The sequence below is a fragment of the Armigeres subalbatus genome, chromosome 2 (assembly GCF_024139115.2).
Source record: "Armigeres subalbatus isolate Guangzhou_Male chromosome 2, GZ_Asu_2, whole genome shotgun sequence".
In the NCBI taxonomy this organism is placed as follows: domain Eukaryota; kingdom Metazoa; phylum Arthropoda; class Insecta; order Diptera; family Culicidae; genus Armigeres; species Armigeres subalbatus.
Window position 1 is genome coordinate 234,183,859 of NC_085140.1, and position 18,838 is coordinate 234,202,696.

At 41.9% G+C, this 18,838-nt stretch overlaps 2 protein-coding genes across 6 annotated transcripts in view; one reads left to right on the forward strand and one right to left on the reverse strand.

Moving 5' to 3' along the window:
• Nucleotides 1-18,838, reverse strand: part of LOC134211903 (protein outspread) — a 760,849-nt gene that overhangs the window by 302,476 nt on the left and 439,535 nt on the right. The window lies entirely within an intron of this gene.
• On the forward strand, nt 168-9,077 carry LOC134216026 (CLIP domain-containing serine protease B15-like). The gene is made up of 4 exons (XM_062695062.1): nt 168-302; nt 367-712; nt 779-1,026; nt 7,757-9,077. The coding sequence occupies exons 1-4, from the start codon at nt 212-214 to the stop codon at nt 8,062-8,064; spliced, it is 993 nt and encodes a 330-aa protein (XP_062551046.1). The 5' UTR covers nt 168-211; the 3' UTR covers nt 8,065-9,077.

Genomic DNA, 18,838 nt, shown 5'->3' on the forward strand with positions numbered 1-18,838 from the left:
ATCTTCGAAATATTGCCTTCAATAGCTAAAAGTTGGTTTGATGACCGTTGCTTGGATCCGTAAAGTGGTTTAGGCCAGTTTAATATACGATTCCGGGGAAACCCCAATCACAATACGCTGAAACAGTTATCAGCGAGACTACATTTTACTCTTCGAGTCCCAGTCCCGTCGTGTCGTAGCCGGTTGAACGTTGAGCTCACATCAGTTTCGGATGGATCGCGCAGTGGTCAGCTATGGAAATGAGTTCAAGTTGTTGGATTTTCGCGTTGATATATTTTTTCGGGATCATGAATTCAACGCGTGTGTGAGATTAATTACAAAACATTCGATTGAATTTTTCAATAAGTGTATTTCTGTCATAACTAGGTGGGACTTTGCCGTGCCAAGCTATGGATGGTTCAGAAGGAAAATGTGTTCCAGTGGATGACTGTAGGTGGATCCTGTCAAAGCCGGCACTCTTGAATGATGCCTTCGAAAATAGTGCGTGCGGATTCGGACCTGAATTGGTATGCTGCCCCAGGTGGCAGAATGCCGAAAATTGTGGTCAAACTCTGAGTTACTCAGAACCTGAGCGTTTTCCATGGGTTGTGAGTATAGCTTACCGCGTAAAGAGAAGAATTTTTTACCAGAGGTGCACCGGATCGTTAATTAACAGCCAATATGTGCTGACGGTTGCGCATTGCATAGCAGACCTATCATTCAGATGGAAATTGTAAGTCTGAGATTTGTTGGAAGCAAACTGATGGAGAAATTTGCAATAACTATGCGTCATTCGTAGATATAGTATTCGTGTCAAAAGAGATGAAATCTATAAGGATTACGGAATACTTCGGAGCATAGTTCACCCAAACTACAACCGTTACAATCTAAATAAGGACGACGATGTGGCTCTTTTGAAGTTGGCCGATAGAGTCGAATTCGATGCGCATGTTCAACCAATATGTTTGACGAGGCAAGATGATCTCCATAGCGCCCTACTTGAAGGACAAATGTTTACCATATTCTCGAGAGGACCGCCCAGAGCCGGTACGTACAAGTACCCAATTATATTACAGCTCACATTTTTAATTAGAAACACTAAATGTAAGGCAATTAGTACGCTTGATGTAAAGCAGCTAGTCCGTAGTCCGATTTCTTACATATTTTTCTATACTTAAGGATTAAGGATATAGATTGTCAATTATCCAAGAACAGTAGAAAACCCAAATTAGTAACCATGGTATCATTTTTTCTTGAATTCGCATGCGAAACAAGAGACAAAAGAGCAACGACAAAGCTTTGTTATTGTCAGAGATAATAATGACAAAGATCTGAAATTTTTTGTCTGCAACAAAAAAGAAGACGAGTTTGTTGCTAACTTTTCATCCCGTTGTTTTGCATTATCTCTATAGTAAATTTTGGTTCTATGCTATCGTAGTTTCTGCTTTTATAGAAATAACTCTGATTACATAAATAGCATCGTATTCTCGGAAATTTCAAGGCATGCAAGGGAAATCTCGCTTAACTTTTCAAAAGGACCTAAGTAACATTTTTTCATGAATTAATTTGAGTACTGCAATCGAAAACTTTCATGTTTTTTTGTTGATTGCGCTATTAAAATTAATTCATGAAAAAAAATGTTACTTAGGTCCTTTTGAAAAGTTAAGGTGATTATACAAGGAAGCCAGAAATCAACCATTTTGTAAGCCAAGTGCTTTTCCAAAAAAAAAATTCAAGAGCGCGAGATGAAAGAACCATAACGCGTATGGGGCTGAAATAATGGTAGATCGTTTGCTTATTTATGCTGAACAATCATAATTTGAGTTTCGGCACTGTACGAAAACTATTACGCCAGATTTTTGCTTTTGGAAATGTATGTAAATAAACGTGTGGTGAATTTGAAATTCACCACGGGCTTCATTCTATAATCACCTTAAGCGAGAAATGATCTTTGTCATATTGTGTTCGGGTTCTGATAAAAGTATGTTGCGAATGGGGTTTGTCAGTAACAAACTCTGTTGATGACAAAGGGTATATTGTTAGGCGTTGCTCGAGTATGAATATGAATTGATATGAAATAATTTTCGGTTTGCTTTCACGAACAAAATATCAGAAGCCAGTCTTAAAGCCGCTTGATGGGATTTGGCAGAACCCCGACCAACGGAGAATAAAATTTACGATTGAAGTTTGCCACTACTTCGATATTCGGGATTCGTAGGAAGACCGCGTTGACGTATTTCAGGTCAGTGAAGGCCTCTCAGTCGTTGGAGCCTGTTTCTCCGAGGTAGAATTTCTATTTGTCAATGTTTACCTCCCCTGTGGAACACTTCTCATCATTAAACAAAAGGTGAGTGATCAGCCTGTCCCTTCTTCTCGTGCTGAAGTAAAAGGTTGCTTCCGACCTTTACAATGGAAACCGTTTCCCACTTCAAGTATTTTTAAATATTGGCGGAAAATCAGTTTTTTCTCATGACAATTTTGGCGTATATATTTAAATTTCAGTGAAATATTCGATTTGGTGCGTCACGTGCCCTAGCGTAACTCCGCCAGTGTTCAAGTCACTGCTAACTCCCGTCCCCCACCGTCACCTAGAGGCCACGATGGCGCTATTATGTCGCCGATTCGACGCTCGTTAGAGCATAGCAAGGGAGACAGTGCATAGCTCAGCCAAGGGGCAAAATGGGCCAACGCATAATTTTCTAATAAAATCCATCCGTGTAAAAAGTGACCCCCGTATAAACAAACAACCATGCGTTCATCACTATTTTACATCCTATGAGTCATTTTACACCACCATTCGGGCGTTTTGCCCCATTTTAAAACAAATTAAGGATGCTAAGGCAACAGTGGGAGACCTTTAATTACTCCTTTCATTCACTTTGGGGGAAAGTCAATACGCTTAGTCAAATGCCCTTGGGGAATATATTGCATCGCTAGTGTTGTTGAGTAGCTATCTAGTCGATTTCCAAAGGCTAGCCACTTGATCCTTACCTTTACAAACCTTTCGGCTCCCCCCGGTGAACCTGCGCAGTTCCCCAATTAACAAGCACAGGTAGGAAGTGAGGAAATGTATAGACCGGTCATCGGACCGGATAGTCTGCATACCGTATCGAATGACAACGGCCAACGATGCATAAACTTGGTAGCATAAACATGCGGAATGGTAGTCCGAAGCACTTTCTTCCCCCGCAAGAATATCCACAAGGCCACATGGAAATCACCTAATCAAGTAACGGAAAACCAAATCCACCACGTTCTAATCGACGGTAAATTCTTCTCCGACATCACGAACGTACGCACTTACCGCAGTGCGAATAATGAATCCGACCATTACCTCGTTGCAGTATGTCTGCGCTCAAAACTCTCGACGGTGTACAACACGCGTCGGAGTCGTCCACCGCGGCTAAACATTGGGCGGCTACAAAACTAGCCCAAGACTACGCGCAGCAGCTGGAAGTGGCACTCCTAACGGAAGAGCAGCTAGGCGCAGCATCTCTTGAAGATGGCTAGAGAGATATTCGATTCGCCATAGGAAGCACCGCAACCGCTGCACTAGGCACGGTGGCTCCGGATCAGAGAAACGATTGGTATGACGGCGAATGTGAGCAGTTAGTTGAGGAGAAGAATGCAGCACGCACGAGGGCGAACGAAGCACGATACAAACGGGCGCGGAACAGACAAAACTCGATTTTCCGGAGGAAAAAGCGCCAGCAGGAAGATCGAGACCGTGAAGAGACGGAGGAACTGTACCGCGCTAATAACGCACGAAAGTTTGATGAGAAATTGAACCGTTCACGTAAGGGCCACGTGCCACATCCCGATATGTGTAAGGACATGAACGGGAACCTTCTTGCAAACGAGCGTGTGGTGATGCAAAGGTGATGGCAGCACTACGAAGAGCACCTGAATGGCGATATGGCAGACAATGATGGCAGTATGGTAATGAACCTAGGAGCACGCGCGCAGGACATGCGACTTCCAGCTCCGAATCTCCAGGAAATCCAGGAGGCGATCGGCCGCCTGAAAAACAACCCAGCCCCTGGAGTTGACCAACTACCAGGAGAGCTGTTTAAACACGGTGGTGAGGCACTGGCTAGAGCGCTGCATTGAGTGATTACCAAGGTTCGGGAGGATGGGGTGCTGCCGCAGGTGTGGATGGAAGGTGTCGTGTGTCCCATCTATAAAACGGGCGATAAGCTGGATTGTAGCAACTACCGCAACTACTAAGCGCCAGCAGGAAGATCGAGACCGTGAAGAGACGGAGGAACTGTACCGCGCTAATAACGCACGAAAGTTTGATGAGAAATTGAACCGTTCACGTAAGGGCCACGTGCCACATCCCGATATGTGTAAGGACATGAACGGGAACCTTCTTGCAAACGAGCGTGTGGTGATGCAAAGGTGGCGGCAGCACTACGAAGAGCACCTGAATGGCGATATGGCAGACAATGATGGCGGTATGGTAATGAACCTAGGAGCACGCGCGCAGGACATGCGACTTCCAGCTCCGAATCTCCAGGAAATCCAGGAGGAGATCGGCCGACTGAAAAACAACAAAGCCCCTGGAGTTGACCAACTACCAGGAGAGCTGTTTAAACACGGTGGTGAGGCACTGGCTAGAGCGCTGCATTGAGTGATTACCAAGGTTCGGGAGGATGGGGTGCTGCCGCAGGTGTGGATGGAAGGTGTCGTGTGTCCCATCTATAAAACGGGCGATAAGCTGGATTGTAGCAACTACCGCGTAACCACTGAACTGCTGAACGCCGCCTACAAAGTACTCTCCCAAATTGTATGCCGCCGACTAACACCAATTGCAAGAGAGTTGTGGGGCAGTACCAGGCGGGATTTATGGGTGAACGCTCTACCACAGACCAGGTGTTCGCCATACGTCAGGTATTGCAGAAATGCCACGTCGAAGACGAAGTACATGATAGGAAGAGGCTCAAGAGAGGTCAATGTATGCCACCCACCACGAGTTTCTATCGGTGGTGACGAAATCGAGGTGGTTGAAGAATTCGTGTACTTGGGCTCACTGGTGACCGCCGATAACGAAACCAGCAGAGAAATTCGGAGACGCATAGTGGCTGGAAATCGTACGTACTTTGCACAGCGGGCGGATCGATCAGGTGGAGGACGATTTGTGGACCCTGCACAGACTGCGTGGTTGGCGAAGTGCAGCCATGGACCGAGCTGAATGGAGAAGACTTTTATGTGCAGCATATGGCCTTAGTCTGAGTATGCATGCATGCATGCTGTCGACCACAGATCTACAGCGCAGTATTTTTGCAGATGATACAATTCAAAGGAATTTAAAAGGCCGTTAACAGAGCCCTTACAAGGCGAAGGCAGTAACCACGAACACATTTTTTTTCGGATGGGTCGGTTTCAAGCCGTGGAGTTGGAACTGGGGTCACCGGTCCTAACATCTCCATCTCGGGCAGCCTTCCCGTCGTTTGCAATATCTTCTCCGTCGAAGCTACCACGTTTCTAATCGCAGCCACGTACCCATCAAGGAAGCCGCTTTTGGTCTTGACCCACTCAGCTCGCTGCAGAGCAAGCAGCCCAATCACACCTGGTTGTAGAGCATTGTCGCTAATCAGCGCCAGTACACAGATGACCAGTAGATCCAAAGATAGTATTTTACCGTCATTTTCCTACGGTAAATTTGATGTCCTTATGGACAATGATTATCGCTTCCAAAATCCTGGATATCTCCACCATTTCTTGGGTAGTACCCTTTAGCATTAGCATTACCATTGTTACGGTGTAATTCGTAGATTGGACACTAGTGATACTCATGTTTTATTTTTGAGATCCTTATCTAGAATGCTATCAAATATTAAGAAGGGGAGTGGTCCTTGATTCCAGTCTTGGGTAATACTCTTATTCCTTTTTTCCAAATTCTTCATGAATAGTTCGAACAAGAACGGTGACATCAGGTTTCCCATTGGTGCTCCCTTCGTCTGTTTGTGGTAGCTACCACGGAATGTGAAAAAGTTCTAACGCATTATTATATATTTATTCAGACTCCGGAGTGACTTTTCAGTATATAAAAGTCTTCTTCATTCAACTCGATTCGCCGCTAGGCACGCGCAGCCCGCGGAGGGTCTGCAAATCGTCTTCCTCCTGATCGATTCACCTTGCTCGCTGCGCATCTCGCCTTTTTGTGCCAGTTTGATCGCTATCTTGACTCATTTCCACCGGTTTATTGTCCGAAATTTTATCGCGAACATGTTTGGCATTACGGCTTTCGATTCGATCTCGAATACGATTTATCGTTCGAGTATGATTGGGGAGGTACAAGAATTTCGAGATGTTTTGGCATAATGGATACTCGATAGCACACTGGAAAACAACTGAAGTCTAATGAAAAACGCTCGTCACCTTTATTGCTTTCGAATGTTGTTCGAGAGTGATTTCTTGATGAAAGTTTTTTATAATATTTGTTATTATTTCTGTACGTGAAGTGAATAAATATTTTATTATTGTATCTCGAAGCAAAGAATGTCATTAGCATACCGTCCTTTATTGTTTCCAGACAATACGCTATCTCTAGTTATCTAGATTCTGTGAAAAAATGAATTTACGAAAATCGGTTTGTATTTTTTAACGCTTAAAAAATTTTTGTGGAAAATCCACGTAAAATCCATTCGAAATCTTGTACTGCAACTGGGTAAAGTCGAACGAAAGACATAATACCGTAGTTTTTTCGAAACGAATGCAAAACGTACGAATCGAGTGATTCGATTCGAGATGCGCAATGCCATCCCAGGCTACAGCCCACCGCAGTCTTCAGTTTTTCGACGTCGTGGACGATGAGTAGCTCTCCCAACAGCTGTTGCAACTCGTGCTTCATTCGCCTCGCCCATGTACCGTGTGTCATCTGCACCCCGTCATAGATAGTACGCTTCATTTCTTCTCGAAAACTTCAAGTACGCATCTATCCTGCACGAGCATTGTCGAATGTAGCGTTGCTCCATCCTCTCAAAGTTACGTACAAAAATATCAATGTCGTCTGCGGAACCAAATTACCTGGACGGACTTCGTGAAAATCGTACCACTCGTGTCAATTCCTGTCTTTCATATTACTCTCTCCAAAGCGATGTTGAATAGCATACACGAAAGACCACCACCTTGCCCTATCCCTCCGCACGTTTCAAAGGGACTCGGGACTCGAGAATAAACTCGAACTACGCATATTACCAGATCCATCGTTGCCTTGACCAACCGTATCAGTTTATCCAGAAATACGTGTACGTGCCATAGCTGATCTTGATCGATTGTATCATATGCGGTTTTTAAGTCGATGAATGGATGATGTGGGCATTCGCGGCATTTCTGTGATTTCACGGCAGCTTCTACAATTTCAGTCATGTATAACCTTGCCAGATTTAGATCCATGTACACCTTCCCTCGCCATGCTGTTTCCGTTCTTTGTGTTAGCAGCCAATCTTTCAAGAGATTCAGAGCGTCTTTCGATGGAACGCTTGGGAAGAATGTCACTACGTCGAATGATAGGTATCATTACATCATCGTCACGATATGTTCTGATTCCAACAACTTTCATGTAAAATTTCATGTTCATAGTCCCTTTTCTTTATTGCTCAGGTACCCGCATGGTTCCTGAATCATTCATTTGACCAGTGAAGAATTGGCTTCCCATCAAAATTCACTTTAAGTGAAGAACTGAAACCAATTCAAATTTCACACAAATATAAATAAATAATGACAAGTGAAGATAAATAAAATCCTCATAACAAGATGTTTCTCATTGCAGGTTACGTGCCACACAACAAACATCCGATCATGCTTCCGTTGAGAAATTCTTCAGTTTGCGAGAAAATATACAGGGATATTCGATTAGAACTGTCTAAATCGCAGCTATGCGTAGGAGGAGAGCCAGGAAAAGACTCATGTCGTGGAGATTCTGGAGGTCCACTGATGCTGCATTCAATGAATCGCTGGTACCAGGTAGGCCTTGTTAGTTTGGGTTCGGAGCAGTGCGGAGGAAGGATTCCCGGTATCTATGTCAAGCTCGTCGATTATCTAGACTGGATCGAGGCAACCGTTGATGTGGTTGACTAGGGATGTCTGGTCTACTGCGGTGAGCTGTGAGCTATGAGTAGACATGAGGCGAGTCTTGAACAAATGCCAAATAATCATCTTTGCGTTCATTGACATACCTAGATCATGCGGATTTCAATTAAAATGTCGCATATATAGATTTAAGCGAACCACAATGTCAATAAATTTGCGAATTGATGTTTTCGCAATTTATGAAGAGGTATCAACAACAGTTCACTGCCACGATGAGCATGAAACCAATTTTGAATAATCGTAAACATGGAATGCATCCATAAAGCTGAACCACGCGTCAGAAGTACAGGACGCACAGCTAGCAAAAAATGTTGCTAATTAAAGCGATTCACATAAATAAACAAGAGCGCACAGAAGTGTGTCCGCTGCCAGGTGGTGACAAGTGCAAACTGTTCTTGGAAAAGCAACTGCCATTTATTCTAATCCAACCAGAAAGATGTTCTTGTTCTGCTCGAGATCGAGCATAGCAAAACTGGTATCCACCAGTAGTGCTGGAAAGCGTCGCGAGACAGACAAAGCACTGTTGAATATTTATGAGAAAGATGACAAACAAGGGATAATGTCGATAATGTGAGAGTGCCCGGGTTGGTGCAAATGGATGATGGTGATGGGGATGATGGATGGATCTAAACGAGCAGAGCAGCACGCACTGGTAGGACCGCTGCAGAGCGTAGAAATTATGAAAATCAACATTGAATGAAGTGAAAAGTGAATGAACTATGGCAGTTTGTACTTAAATACTAGAATTAAGATAACAAAGCGGTAACAGGATTACGGCACTTGATGATCCATGGTGTCGTTTAAATCTTAATCAATATAACTTCATGTAAATAAATAATTTGCTGTTCTAACGCGTACTCTTCACTTTAAGTTCATTGTTATTCACTTGATGTTAAAGATTGATCTACATTCGAAAAATAAAATACTCATCACTATCAATTAGAGAAACCGGATTCGACTACCAAGATTCGTTTTTTTTTTCGAATCGCCTCAATTCTTTCGCAACAGTGAAATCGAAAAACATAATGATGCCGAAAAGAACGTGAATCGACAAGTTCGTCTTTATCTCCTCCCACAAATACGGTAGGAGCGGTAATAACCTCAATCAACAGCAAAGCATCACGTTTACTAGTTGACGGGCTGGTTCGAATAGGTTCGAATGAAATCGAAATCAAATCAGTAATCAATTTCGTAATCTTCTGCTTGTTGCGCAGGCGATCGATGATTCGAATTTGTGATGGATTAGATAGGAGGAGCAAAAAAATCAATGTCAGTTGGGGGTCTTTTTTGATGCCAGCTCCTTTCCCTTTTACAATTATCGACGGTGCGGGTGGAAGAATGTTAACAGTTTTTTTTTCTGAGTGAATTCAGGCTGAGAAGATGATGGTAGTTTGCATCAGATAGAATAGATAGGTAAGCCAAGTTAATTGGGATTGTCTTGTCATCAACACATTGCAGACAAAGTGGGATGCGTATTTCTTCGCTCGTTTCCCTCTTACATAACTCTTATACCTAAAGTCTCCAACCATATTTGGAACTATTTTGCAAACTGCCGAAAACATTGCTTAACTCAAGTTTTGATACACCACAATATGTATGTTAACTAATTCTGCAAAAGCTTAAGACCAATAAACTCATCAAATCCTAAACGAACTTGAACAAAAGTACATTATTCATTCGTAATGATCCTCAACGAGCAGTGATCCAGTTTAACGGGTGCGCATTATTCAATGGATGACTTGCTCTCTGACAGCGTGAAGTCGCAAATATAAACTACATATTACATCAACCGTCTTTCTTGACCGCAAATTAGCCTAAAACATTCAAAAGAAAGAAAAAAAACAGCAACAAGTACGATCATTAAACAAAAGAGGCATTGTCATGGCGGCTAATTAGCGGCTTAAGTGTCGTTGTTCGTTGGGTGCACGAGGACCTACACCCTGAAAAACCTGTGTGCTCCACTGAACCGCGGCGCGGCACGGCGTGTCAACCGACCTACGAAGCTACGCGACAACCGGCGGCGGCGGTGACATTCCGCGAAGTCAAAGCCAAAAACCTGCACACGTGGAAAGGGGAGCATAATTTTTCAAGTTTAGGTACCTCTCCGCCCGACCACCGACGACGAACCGGCGATATGGAGGCGCAGTTTTCACTTGTCACGAACTATGTTTTTTGCTGCGGTTGTTGTTGTGTTACACAAGAATTACTTATTCAATATTTAAAAGACTTCTTCTTCTTCTTATTGGCATTACATCCCCACACCGGGACAGAGCCGCCTCGCAGCTTAGTGTTCATTAAGCACTTCCACAGTTATTAACTTTTGCATTCGTATATCACGAGGCTAACACAATGATACTTTTATGCCCAAACCGAAAATTGCCTAGACTTGCACCGGAAATCGAACCCAGCCACCCTCAGCTTGGTCTTGCTTTGTAGCCGCGCGTTTTACCGCATGGCTATGGAGGGCCCTCATTTAAAAGACGTTTTTGCGATAGATTTTCTGAAGTAAGGTAATTAAACATTTATTGCCTATTTGTTTCATCCCCTATTTAATAAAATAAATATCCACTTTATTAGGTGCCAATCATCGAGTTACCTTCTAGGGTACTTCTGTTTACCGGGTTATGGTCGAGCGCGAAAATGAAGTGAGCTTGTTATGTCACCGCAATTCCAAAGTGGATGGCGGCAGGAGCCACTAGACGCGGCCTCAGGCCTCTGATGAGGATGATGATGATGATTGTCGCAGTCGTGATCCAGGCGTAAATTGGCCCCAAAGTCTTTTCGAGTCCACACTGTCACTTTCTGCTAAATTAGCTGGAAAAGCGTAATGAGCCTGCAGGAGTATGACACCAGTAGAGGTAAAGTGTAGAGGGAAATGGCGCTGTGGTGCGATTTGTTCTCATTTTCCAGCGTGGGTACTCGTTTGTCAAACTGCATGCCTTAACCGTTGACGGTTAGATAGTATCCGAGCAAGTAAAAGAGGTTCCGTCAGTGACGACAGCGACAATCTCCCTCTATACTTTATTACCTCTATTATAGCATTGCACCGCTCAAAACAACAAAAAAGTGATGATGTATGCGGCGGGAAGTTGCATAACTGCAATTTGGAAGGTAATTTCTACTAATGATATCGCGGTTGAGTGAAGTGATGGTTCGTGCAAATGAACCCTTGATGTGTGGAAAAAGGTGTTTATTGTGGTGTTTCTGATCTATTTTGAAATGATTGTCATATGTATTTTTAATGTTTGGATAGACACCTTTGCATGGTGTGTTACGGTGTAAGACCTACCACGGTCATATTGTCAGCTACAGGCAAATCCTGACCCAACGAATACCTTCCGCAATATCCAACTGCGTGGTACTTATGAGGGTGTCGCTGAGTCGGGGGCCTCTCGTTAAGTAAATACTACACCAACACTTCCTTTCCCTCCCAAGTTACGGTGAAGATGGGCGTGGCCAGGAGTAGTAATCCTCAAGCTTTTGTAATTTTTATTCTAGATTGAAAGCAAGGACCACACCCACCTTGATTTCTGATAGCAATTTAAATAAGGATTTCAATAGAAAAACATGAGTATCACTAGTGTCCAATCTACGAAGTACACCGTAACTATGCTATGCTTTTGAATTTCTTTGTGCACTAGATTACGGTTTGGACTCTTTTGGAAACGAAGCGAAGGCAATATGACTACGACGGTTCCTTGATCTGGCTCACGTATCCAACATCGTCAGAATGGCAGCACCACGAGGCTTATTACAAAATGGGAGCAGACGCCCACCATGCAGTAAATAGGAAAATGTAGATCGTGTAGATTCAGTGTTCATGTGGTTACCAGGTTTCAATCCCTGAAGGCTCACCACAGACACTTTAAAACTAGTATGCATGTCTTTCTCAACTAATGCTTCCACCAATAATAGGAGAAGGTGGTCAGTTCCCGGCACTGGTCGATTGTCACCGATCGGCACCCCGTCGTAACTTTTGACAGAAAATAGATGTGGTCATTTTGACATTTGTTATACGTGTGCTATGTAAGCACGATCTTGTTGTACCCATTTCCGAAGCATTTAGAAGCTTTTCTTTCGTTTTACAGAGAAAACATTTTATTGTCAAGTGAAAGCCCACTCCAAAGTTTTTTTTCGTCGTTTGCTTGGTGCAGCGGTTCTCGAACATTTTTCTTATGAGGTACCCCTTCAAACTTTTACATTCATTGAGTTACCCCCAATTTTTTTCGCTGCGAATGAAAATAAGTAAAATAGGGGAACGGTTCGGCACTTCATGCCATAGCTCCTATTTCCATCTCATCATAAACGAAGCAATGAAAAAGAATTTGGTTTGTTTCTTATTTTTGTGATTTTTTCAACAGTGAGCACGCGTGTTAGTGAAAAAAAGCAACGAGATTGGTGCTGCATTTCTTTGTTTTCCGATGAGACGAATATATGTACACTAAGATGGAAAACAGAACAGTTCCCCTATATGTCAAGAGCTTTTGAAGTCTTCCTATTGAATTTGGCTTCCTATTGAAAGTAGGTTTCCGAGCCTATTGAACGGAAACTTCCGAGCCTCTTGAAAGGAAGCTTTAGGAGTCTCTTGAAAGACGGCTTTCGAGCCTCATGAAAGGCGGCATCCGAGCCTCTCGAAAAAAGGCTTCTGAGCCTCTCGAAAGGAGGCTTCCGAGTTTTATAAAAGAAGACTTCCAAGCCTCTTGAAAGGAGGCTTCCGACCCTGTTGAAGGGAGGCTTCCGAGTCTTTCGAAAGGAGGCATCCGAGCCTTATAAAAGGAGACCTCCAAGCCTCTTGAGAGGTGGCTACCGACCCGAGCAAAGTCTGACATCATAATGAGGGCAAATAGAAAAGATATTTTGGTATCGACCCCCCAAACATTGGAAGCTGATAGAGTGCTTATTCAACCAAAAACAGACTTTTACAGGTTAAAAACTAGCTTGTTCAGCATGAATTGTTTGTTGGTAGAAGAAAACAAAAATCTAAGGAGCTGTCCATATACTACGTGGACAGGTTTTAGTCAGTTTTAGATACCTCCATTCCCTAGCGTGGACAACTGCTCATATAATTCATACCCCCTCCACCCTAAACTGTCTACGAAATATGTGGACAGCCCCTCCTTTTTGCCTTTCTCGTACAACTAAGTTGCACCGAAAGGCTATCATTTCACTCCGAACACGAAATTTTTATAGAAGCTTCTGAGACCCATAGTATTATATACCAATCGACTCAGCTCGACGAGCTGAGCACATGTCTGTCTGTCCGTGTGTATGTATGTGTGTATGTGTGTGTATGTGTGTGCACAAAAGCTATAAAAACGTTAGACAACTTTTCGTATAGTAATCTTCAACCGATTTTCTCGCAACAAGTTTCATTCGACAGGGGACAAAGCCTTGTTGATCACTATTGAATTTTATACCGATCGGTCATTGCGTTTAAAAGTTATGAAAGAAATGGTACATCGGACCATATAAACCCCATATAAGGTTGGTGTCTTAACTAAATGAGAGAAAGGCACCACCAACGATAGGTGGATTAATCTGGGTTTTAAAAATTTTTTGGTCTCTGTTATTGATCACTTATCTTGATTTCAGTTTGCTGTTGATTTCTAAATTATATAAACTGATTACTTATTTCATTATCATGAACCAACATCAAAATCAGTTTCAATTTACTCTCATCGACAGCAGTAAACCCAGCGTTACGGGTTAAAAAGGTCGAAAGCGACAAAAGGTCGAAAAGGACAAAAGGGCGATCAAGTTGATAACAAGTTTTGTGTATTCCAAAGGAATTTGTGAAAAGCATTTAAGCATTATCTCATTAATCAAAGTTGAGAAGAATGAGCAATTTTCAAAGAAGGAGTAATGAGTATGAACAAATATACTCTATTACCAATATAGTCCACTCTGGATGATTTGAAGAGACAACGCAGTAGCGCCGCGGTGTCACAAAAGGCAAGCAATGTAATGAAATGACATTCTGAGGGGTGTTTGAACGTATGATTCAGTATGCAGTATAACATTTCGAAATAATATGCTAGAAATCATCCTATGACCCATCCCATGATATCTGAGTTCAAAAATAAAATTTTTAAAATGTAATTCAAATTTTCAAAAATTTTAAAATTGGTGTAATTTTTGCAATCATCGCACCCCTTGGCTATCGTTTTCAGGCGTTAGTTACCTTTTGTGACGCAAGATGGTGTGAAAGTGCTGTCTCTTGCCTAATATATGGGGATTCACGAAGTGGGCTATATTGTTAATATACTATATTTGGTATGAAACAATATTATTAATATCTAGGTAGTTCTTTAAGAGATAAAAAAGATTGTTGAATTAGGAAATGAAAAAAAAACTTGTATTGTGCGAGACAGAATTGTCCTATACAGTTAGCGAAAAAAAATGGGCTTTTATTTATAGGTTTTCTAAATGTTACTTCTATCTGCCAAGATAGTGCACGCGTCAACCACGCAGCATTGAAAATACACCTGCATGTGATACACGCCGGTGTGTTTGATGTGCGGCGTGCGCCATTTCGATAAATCAAAAAGAAATTTAGAAAACTCTAACATCCATCTATTAATTTTACTCACTGAATTAATTTTATTTAATTGTTAAAAATCGTGAAAAATAAAAGAGCAGAGTTTTTGCCATACTGTGTAGGTCAACTCTGGTGCGAGATTGATTCTCTCCGTCTCAGCTTCTTGTCTATTTCGATCTTTTGTTCCTTTCGCCTTTTTGATCTTATTGATATTTTGTTTCTTTCGACCGTTTGTCCCGTTCAACGTTTTGTCCTTTCGACCTTATGCCCCGTTCGACGTTTTGTCCTTTCGGTCTTTTTCCCTTTCAACCTTTTGACTTTTTCGACCTTTTCGACCTTTTGCCCCTTTGACCTTTTGTCTTTCGGCCTTTTCTCCTTTCAACATTTTGTCTTGCGACCTTTTGTCCCTAACCCGTGGACGTTAGGCATGAAATGCTCCAGAGAACAAATAACAGAAGGCAAAATTGTGCGTTCATTACGCCTAACGTACATTATACCTAACGTCCGTTATGTCTAACGTCAATTATGCCTAACGTATTTGTGCATAACGTCGCTGCACAAATGCTTATAGCACACCACGTTGAGACCCATGCCAAGTTGCAGTATGATTTGTACGGTCCAAATATGTGGAGGTATTGAAGAAGTAGGAGAAGAAGAATTGTCAGTACGGATTAAAGCGTTACAAAAGGATTACGATGTACAACCATGCTTTTTTTTGGTTTGTTTCAGTTTGATTTAGAATAACATAATGTTTTTTTTATATCTGTGGAAATATCTGTTAAAATTGACCCATACAAATTACCACCATTAACGCGTAGGTGAAGGCTTCAACTACATGTTGGTGGTGTTGGTTTGCGTGGAAGTGCTATCAGATTCGTCAAATCAACGTATGAATCTTTGTTTAAAAAAACAGATAAGTCATCATACCGCCATACAGGTCAAGTCGTTTGTTCGAGCACATTATATGATAAATAAAACCAGACATGGAATATACATAGTTAGGTTTGCCTTTGCATAGCTGTCTGACTGCCTCTATATTACAAAAATAAATCACAAAAATAAATCACAAAAATAAATCAAACACAGAGCACAATGCACGAGCCTAGGTGATTGAATGTCAAACTCAAAATCTTTGATAAATATTAGTCTTATTACCGGAGACGAGCCAGCCTCGGGCTGAAATAAAGACACAAAAAAAAGTCTTATTTGCTATTCGTTTAAACCTCACCTCTACATCGATTGGTAAAAAAATGAGCTTGTAGATTTCCTTAGTATGATCTTTTCTCCAAATTGTTTTCAAGACATCAAAAACCAATACAATATTCAAAATTTTCAGATTTCCAATTTAACCCATATCGGTCTATGTGAATAAAAAACTCAAGTGGTTGCCATTTCGTTATTTATGCCGTATTGGCCTGGTTTTATTACAGTTATGCTCGTACGGATCCCAGAACTCAGAAGACACGGGACTTGTGATGTGCTCCTCCTATTAAAAGTTATTCCGGTGGGTCGCAGTAAATTTGACCACAACTTCCTTTGTTAATGATTTAAGTCCAACAAAATCTCCCTATTCATACTATTTCGGTAGATTCGTATATAAGGATTATATCAGAACCAAAAATTATGGTGACACCTGTACTAGAAATCCCCAGAATGATATCCGGATATCATAATTCCAATTGTCTTGCTGAAGTTTCGATAATATGGAGCGAAAATACAGCAACCATTCCCTAACTGGACAAGAACATCATTCCAGTTAACGAGCGCCGCTTTTTAACTTGGATGTCGAGGGGATTTAATATGCGTTGTTATGATCGGTGTTTTACTTGAAAAGAGAATAATTGACCATTTTGACTCCCCTCGCAGCCTGGTCTTTGTTTTTGTTTTTTGACAGATACCAGCATAAGATATTTTAGTTACAAGATAAACATTGTCGCTGTCGTCGCTGTCCGGAACATCTTTTACTGGTGAGGACAGGAGATCTACATGAACGTAGCCAAGAGGGGGCAGGGGGGGGGGTCGTCGCCCCCCTAAATTGTGGAAAGATTGAACGGGTACTGAAATGAATTCCCTCAAACATGTGCACTTTACGATTCAATCATATACAGAAATAGGTGGTTGAAATTCAAAAGATTCCCAAAACTTATTAGGGCATCCAGGATCCATAATATATGAAAGTTCAAAACAACTCGAAACATTTCGGACTCAAAAATTCTCCTTAAAATCCTTCTAGAACCTCCCCTGGGAGCTTCTGAATTCCTCCGGAAAGTTATCCACAAATTCCTCTGAAAAACGTTCGAAAATCCTTCTCATGTAATTGTAATTCCTCCTTATCTATTCTCCCCCACTATTTTTTTTAGGAAATTCACGAGGAAATTCCTTGAAGATTTATTTTCTTCTCTCCAAGATTTACTTCTAGATATTTCTTCGGTTATTCTCCCATCAGGAAAAATCCGGCATTTCCTTCAGGCATGCATTCGAGAGTTCCGTCAAGAATACATACGGAATTTCTTCCCAAAATTCTACCAGAAGTTTCCAGAAATTGTGACGGAAATCCTCCGATTTAGCTCCATAATTTCACTTGTGAATCTATAAGAAATTCCTTCGGAAACTCTTCTAGGAACTTCTCCGGGCATTCCTCTCGGAACTCTTCCTTTAATTCCTCCGGGATTACTTCCAGGAAATTTTCCGAGAATACCTCCAAACATTCAATAGCGAAATCATCTAGCATTCCAATCTGGAATTCTTTTCGCAATTACTTCAGAATATCCTTCAAGAAATCGTCTAGAAATATCTTCATGAATTTCTCCTGAAATTCGTCCAAGTATTTCCCCAGAAATTCTTACAGGTATATTTTCGGGAGTTTTTTCAGGTACTTCTCCAGGAATTCCTTCAGGAATTTTCCAGGAAGATTTTCGGCGGAAGTGTACTAGAATTCCTTCCGGACTTCACTCGGAATTTACTCGGATATCTGCCAAGAGTTCTTCCAGAAATTTCTTCGGAACAATCCGCAGGGATTTTCTTCAGCAATTCATCTGAAAATACTTTCAGGATTTCATCTGGGAATTTCTGCATTAATTCCTCCTGGTATTTTTCTGGGAATTTCTTCAGATATTTTTTCGGAAATTCCTTTAGGAACTTCTCTAAGAATTATTTCAGGACTTCCATGTGGGAATTCCTCCGGAAGTGCTTGTGGGAGTTCCTCCGGGAGTTCATCCAGGAGTTTTTCCAAGAAATTCTCCGGTAATACCTCCAGGAACTTTACAGGGAATTCCTGGACGATATTTGGCAGAAATTTTACGGAAAATGGGATTTCGGAAGTTCCTTTAGAAATATTTTTTTTTCTTCCTCTAGGGTATTCTAAAGGATATTCCTCTGAAGTTCCACCAGTAGTTACCTTCGGGAATTTAATCAGGCTTTCTTCCAGAAATTCATTTAGCATTTCTTTAGGCATTTATCTACAAATTCCTCCAGAAGTTCCTCGGAGAATTTCTCTGGGAGTTCTTACGTGAATTCCTCCGGGAGGTTCTTTTAAGAATTCTTCCAGGAGTTCCTCCTGGAATTCTTACGGAAGTTCCTTTGGGAGTTCATCCTAGAATTCTTACGAGAGTTTCTCCAGGATTTCCTCCGGGAATTCTTCCTGTAGTTCTTCAATAAATTCCTCCAGAAGTTCCACCGGCAGTTCTTCCGAGAATTCCTCTGATAATTTCTCCGGAAATTCCTATAGAAAATCCCCCGGGAGTTCCTCTGGAATTTACTCCGGAAGTTCCTCTGGGAGTTCCTTTTCAGAGAAACACCCGGAGAAACTGCCGGTGAGACTCACGGAGGGATTCTCGTAGAAACTGCTGGTGGATCTCCCGGAGGAATTCCCGAAGGAACTGCCGGAGGAGCTCCCGTAAGAACTCCCGGAGGAATTTCAGGAGGAACTCCTAGAAGAATTCCTAGAGGACCTCCCGGATGAGCTCCCAGAGAAACTATCGGAAAAACTTCTGGAGGAATTTCCAGCTTAATTTTTGAAGAAAGCCTAAATGATTTCCTGAAAAAAAGCCTGAATAATTTCCTGGAATAGCTTCTGGTGGAACTCCCGGAGGAATTTCTGGAGAAACTCCCGGATGAATTGCTGGTGGAATTCCCGAAGGAACTCTCGAAGGAATTTTCTGGAAGAGTTTCTGAAGAAACTCCCGGGAGAATTTCCAAAGGAACCCCGGGGAAACTACCAGAAGC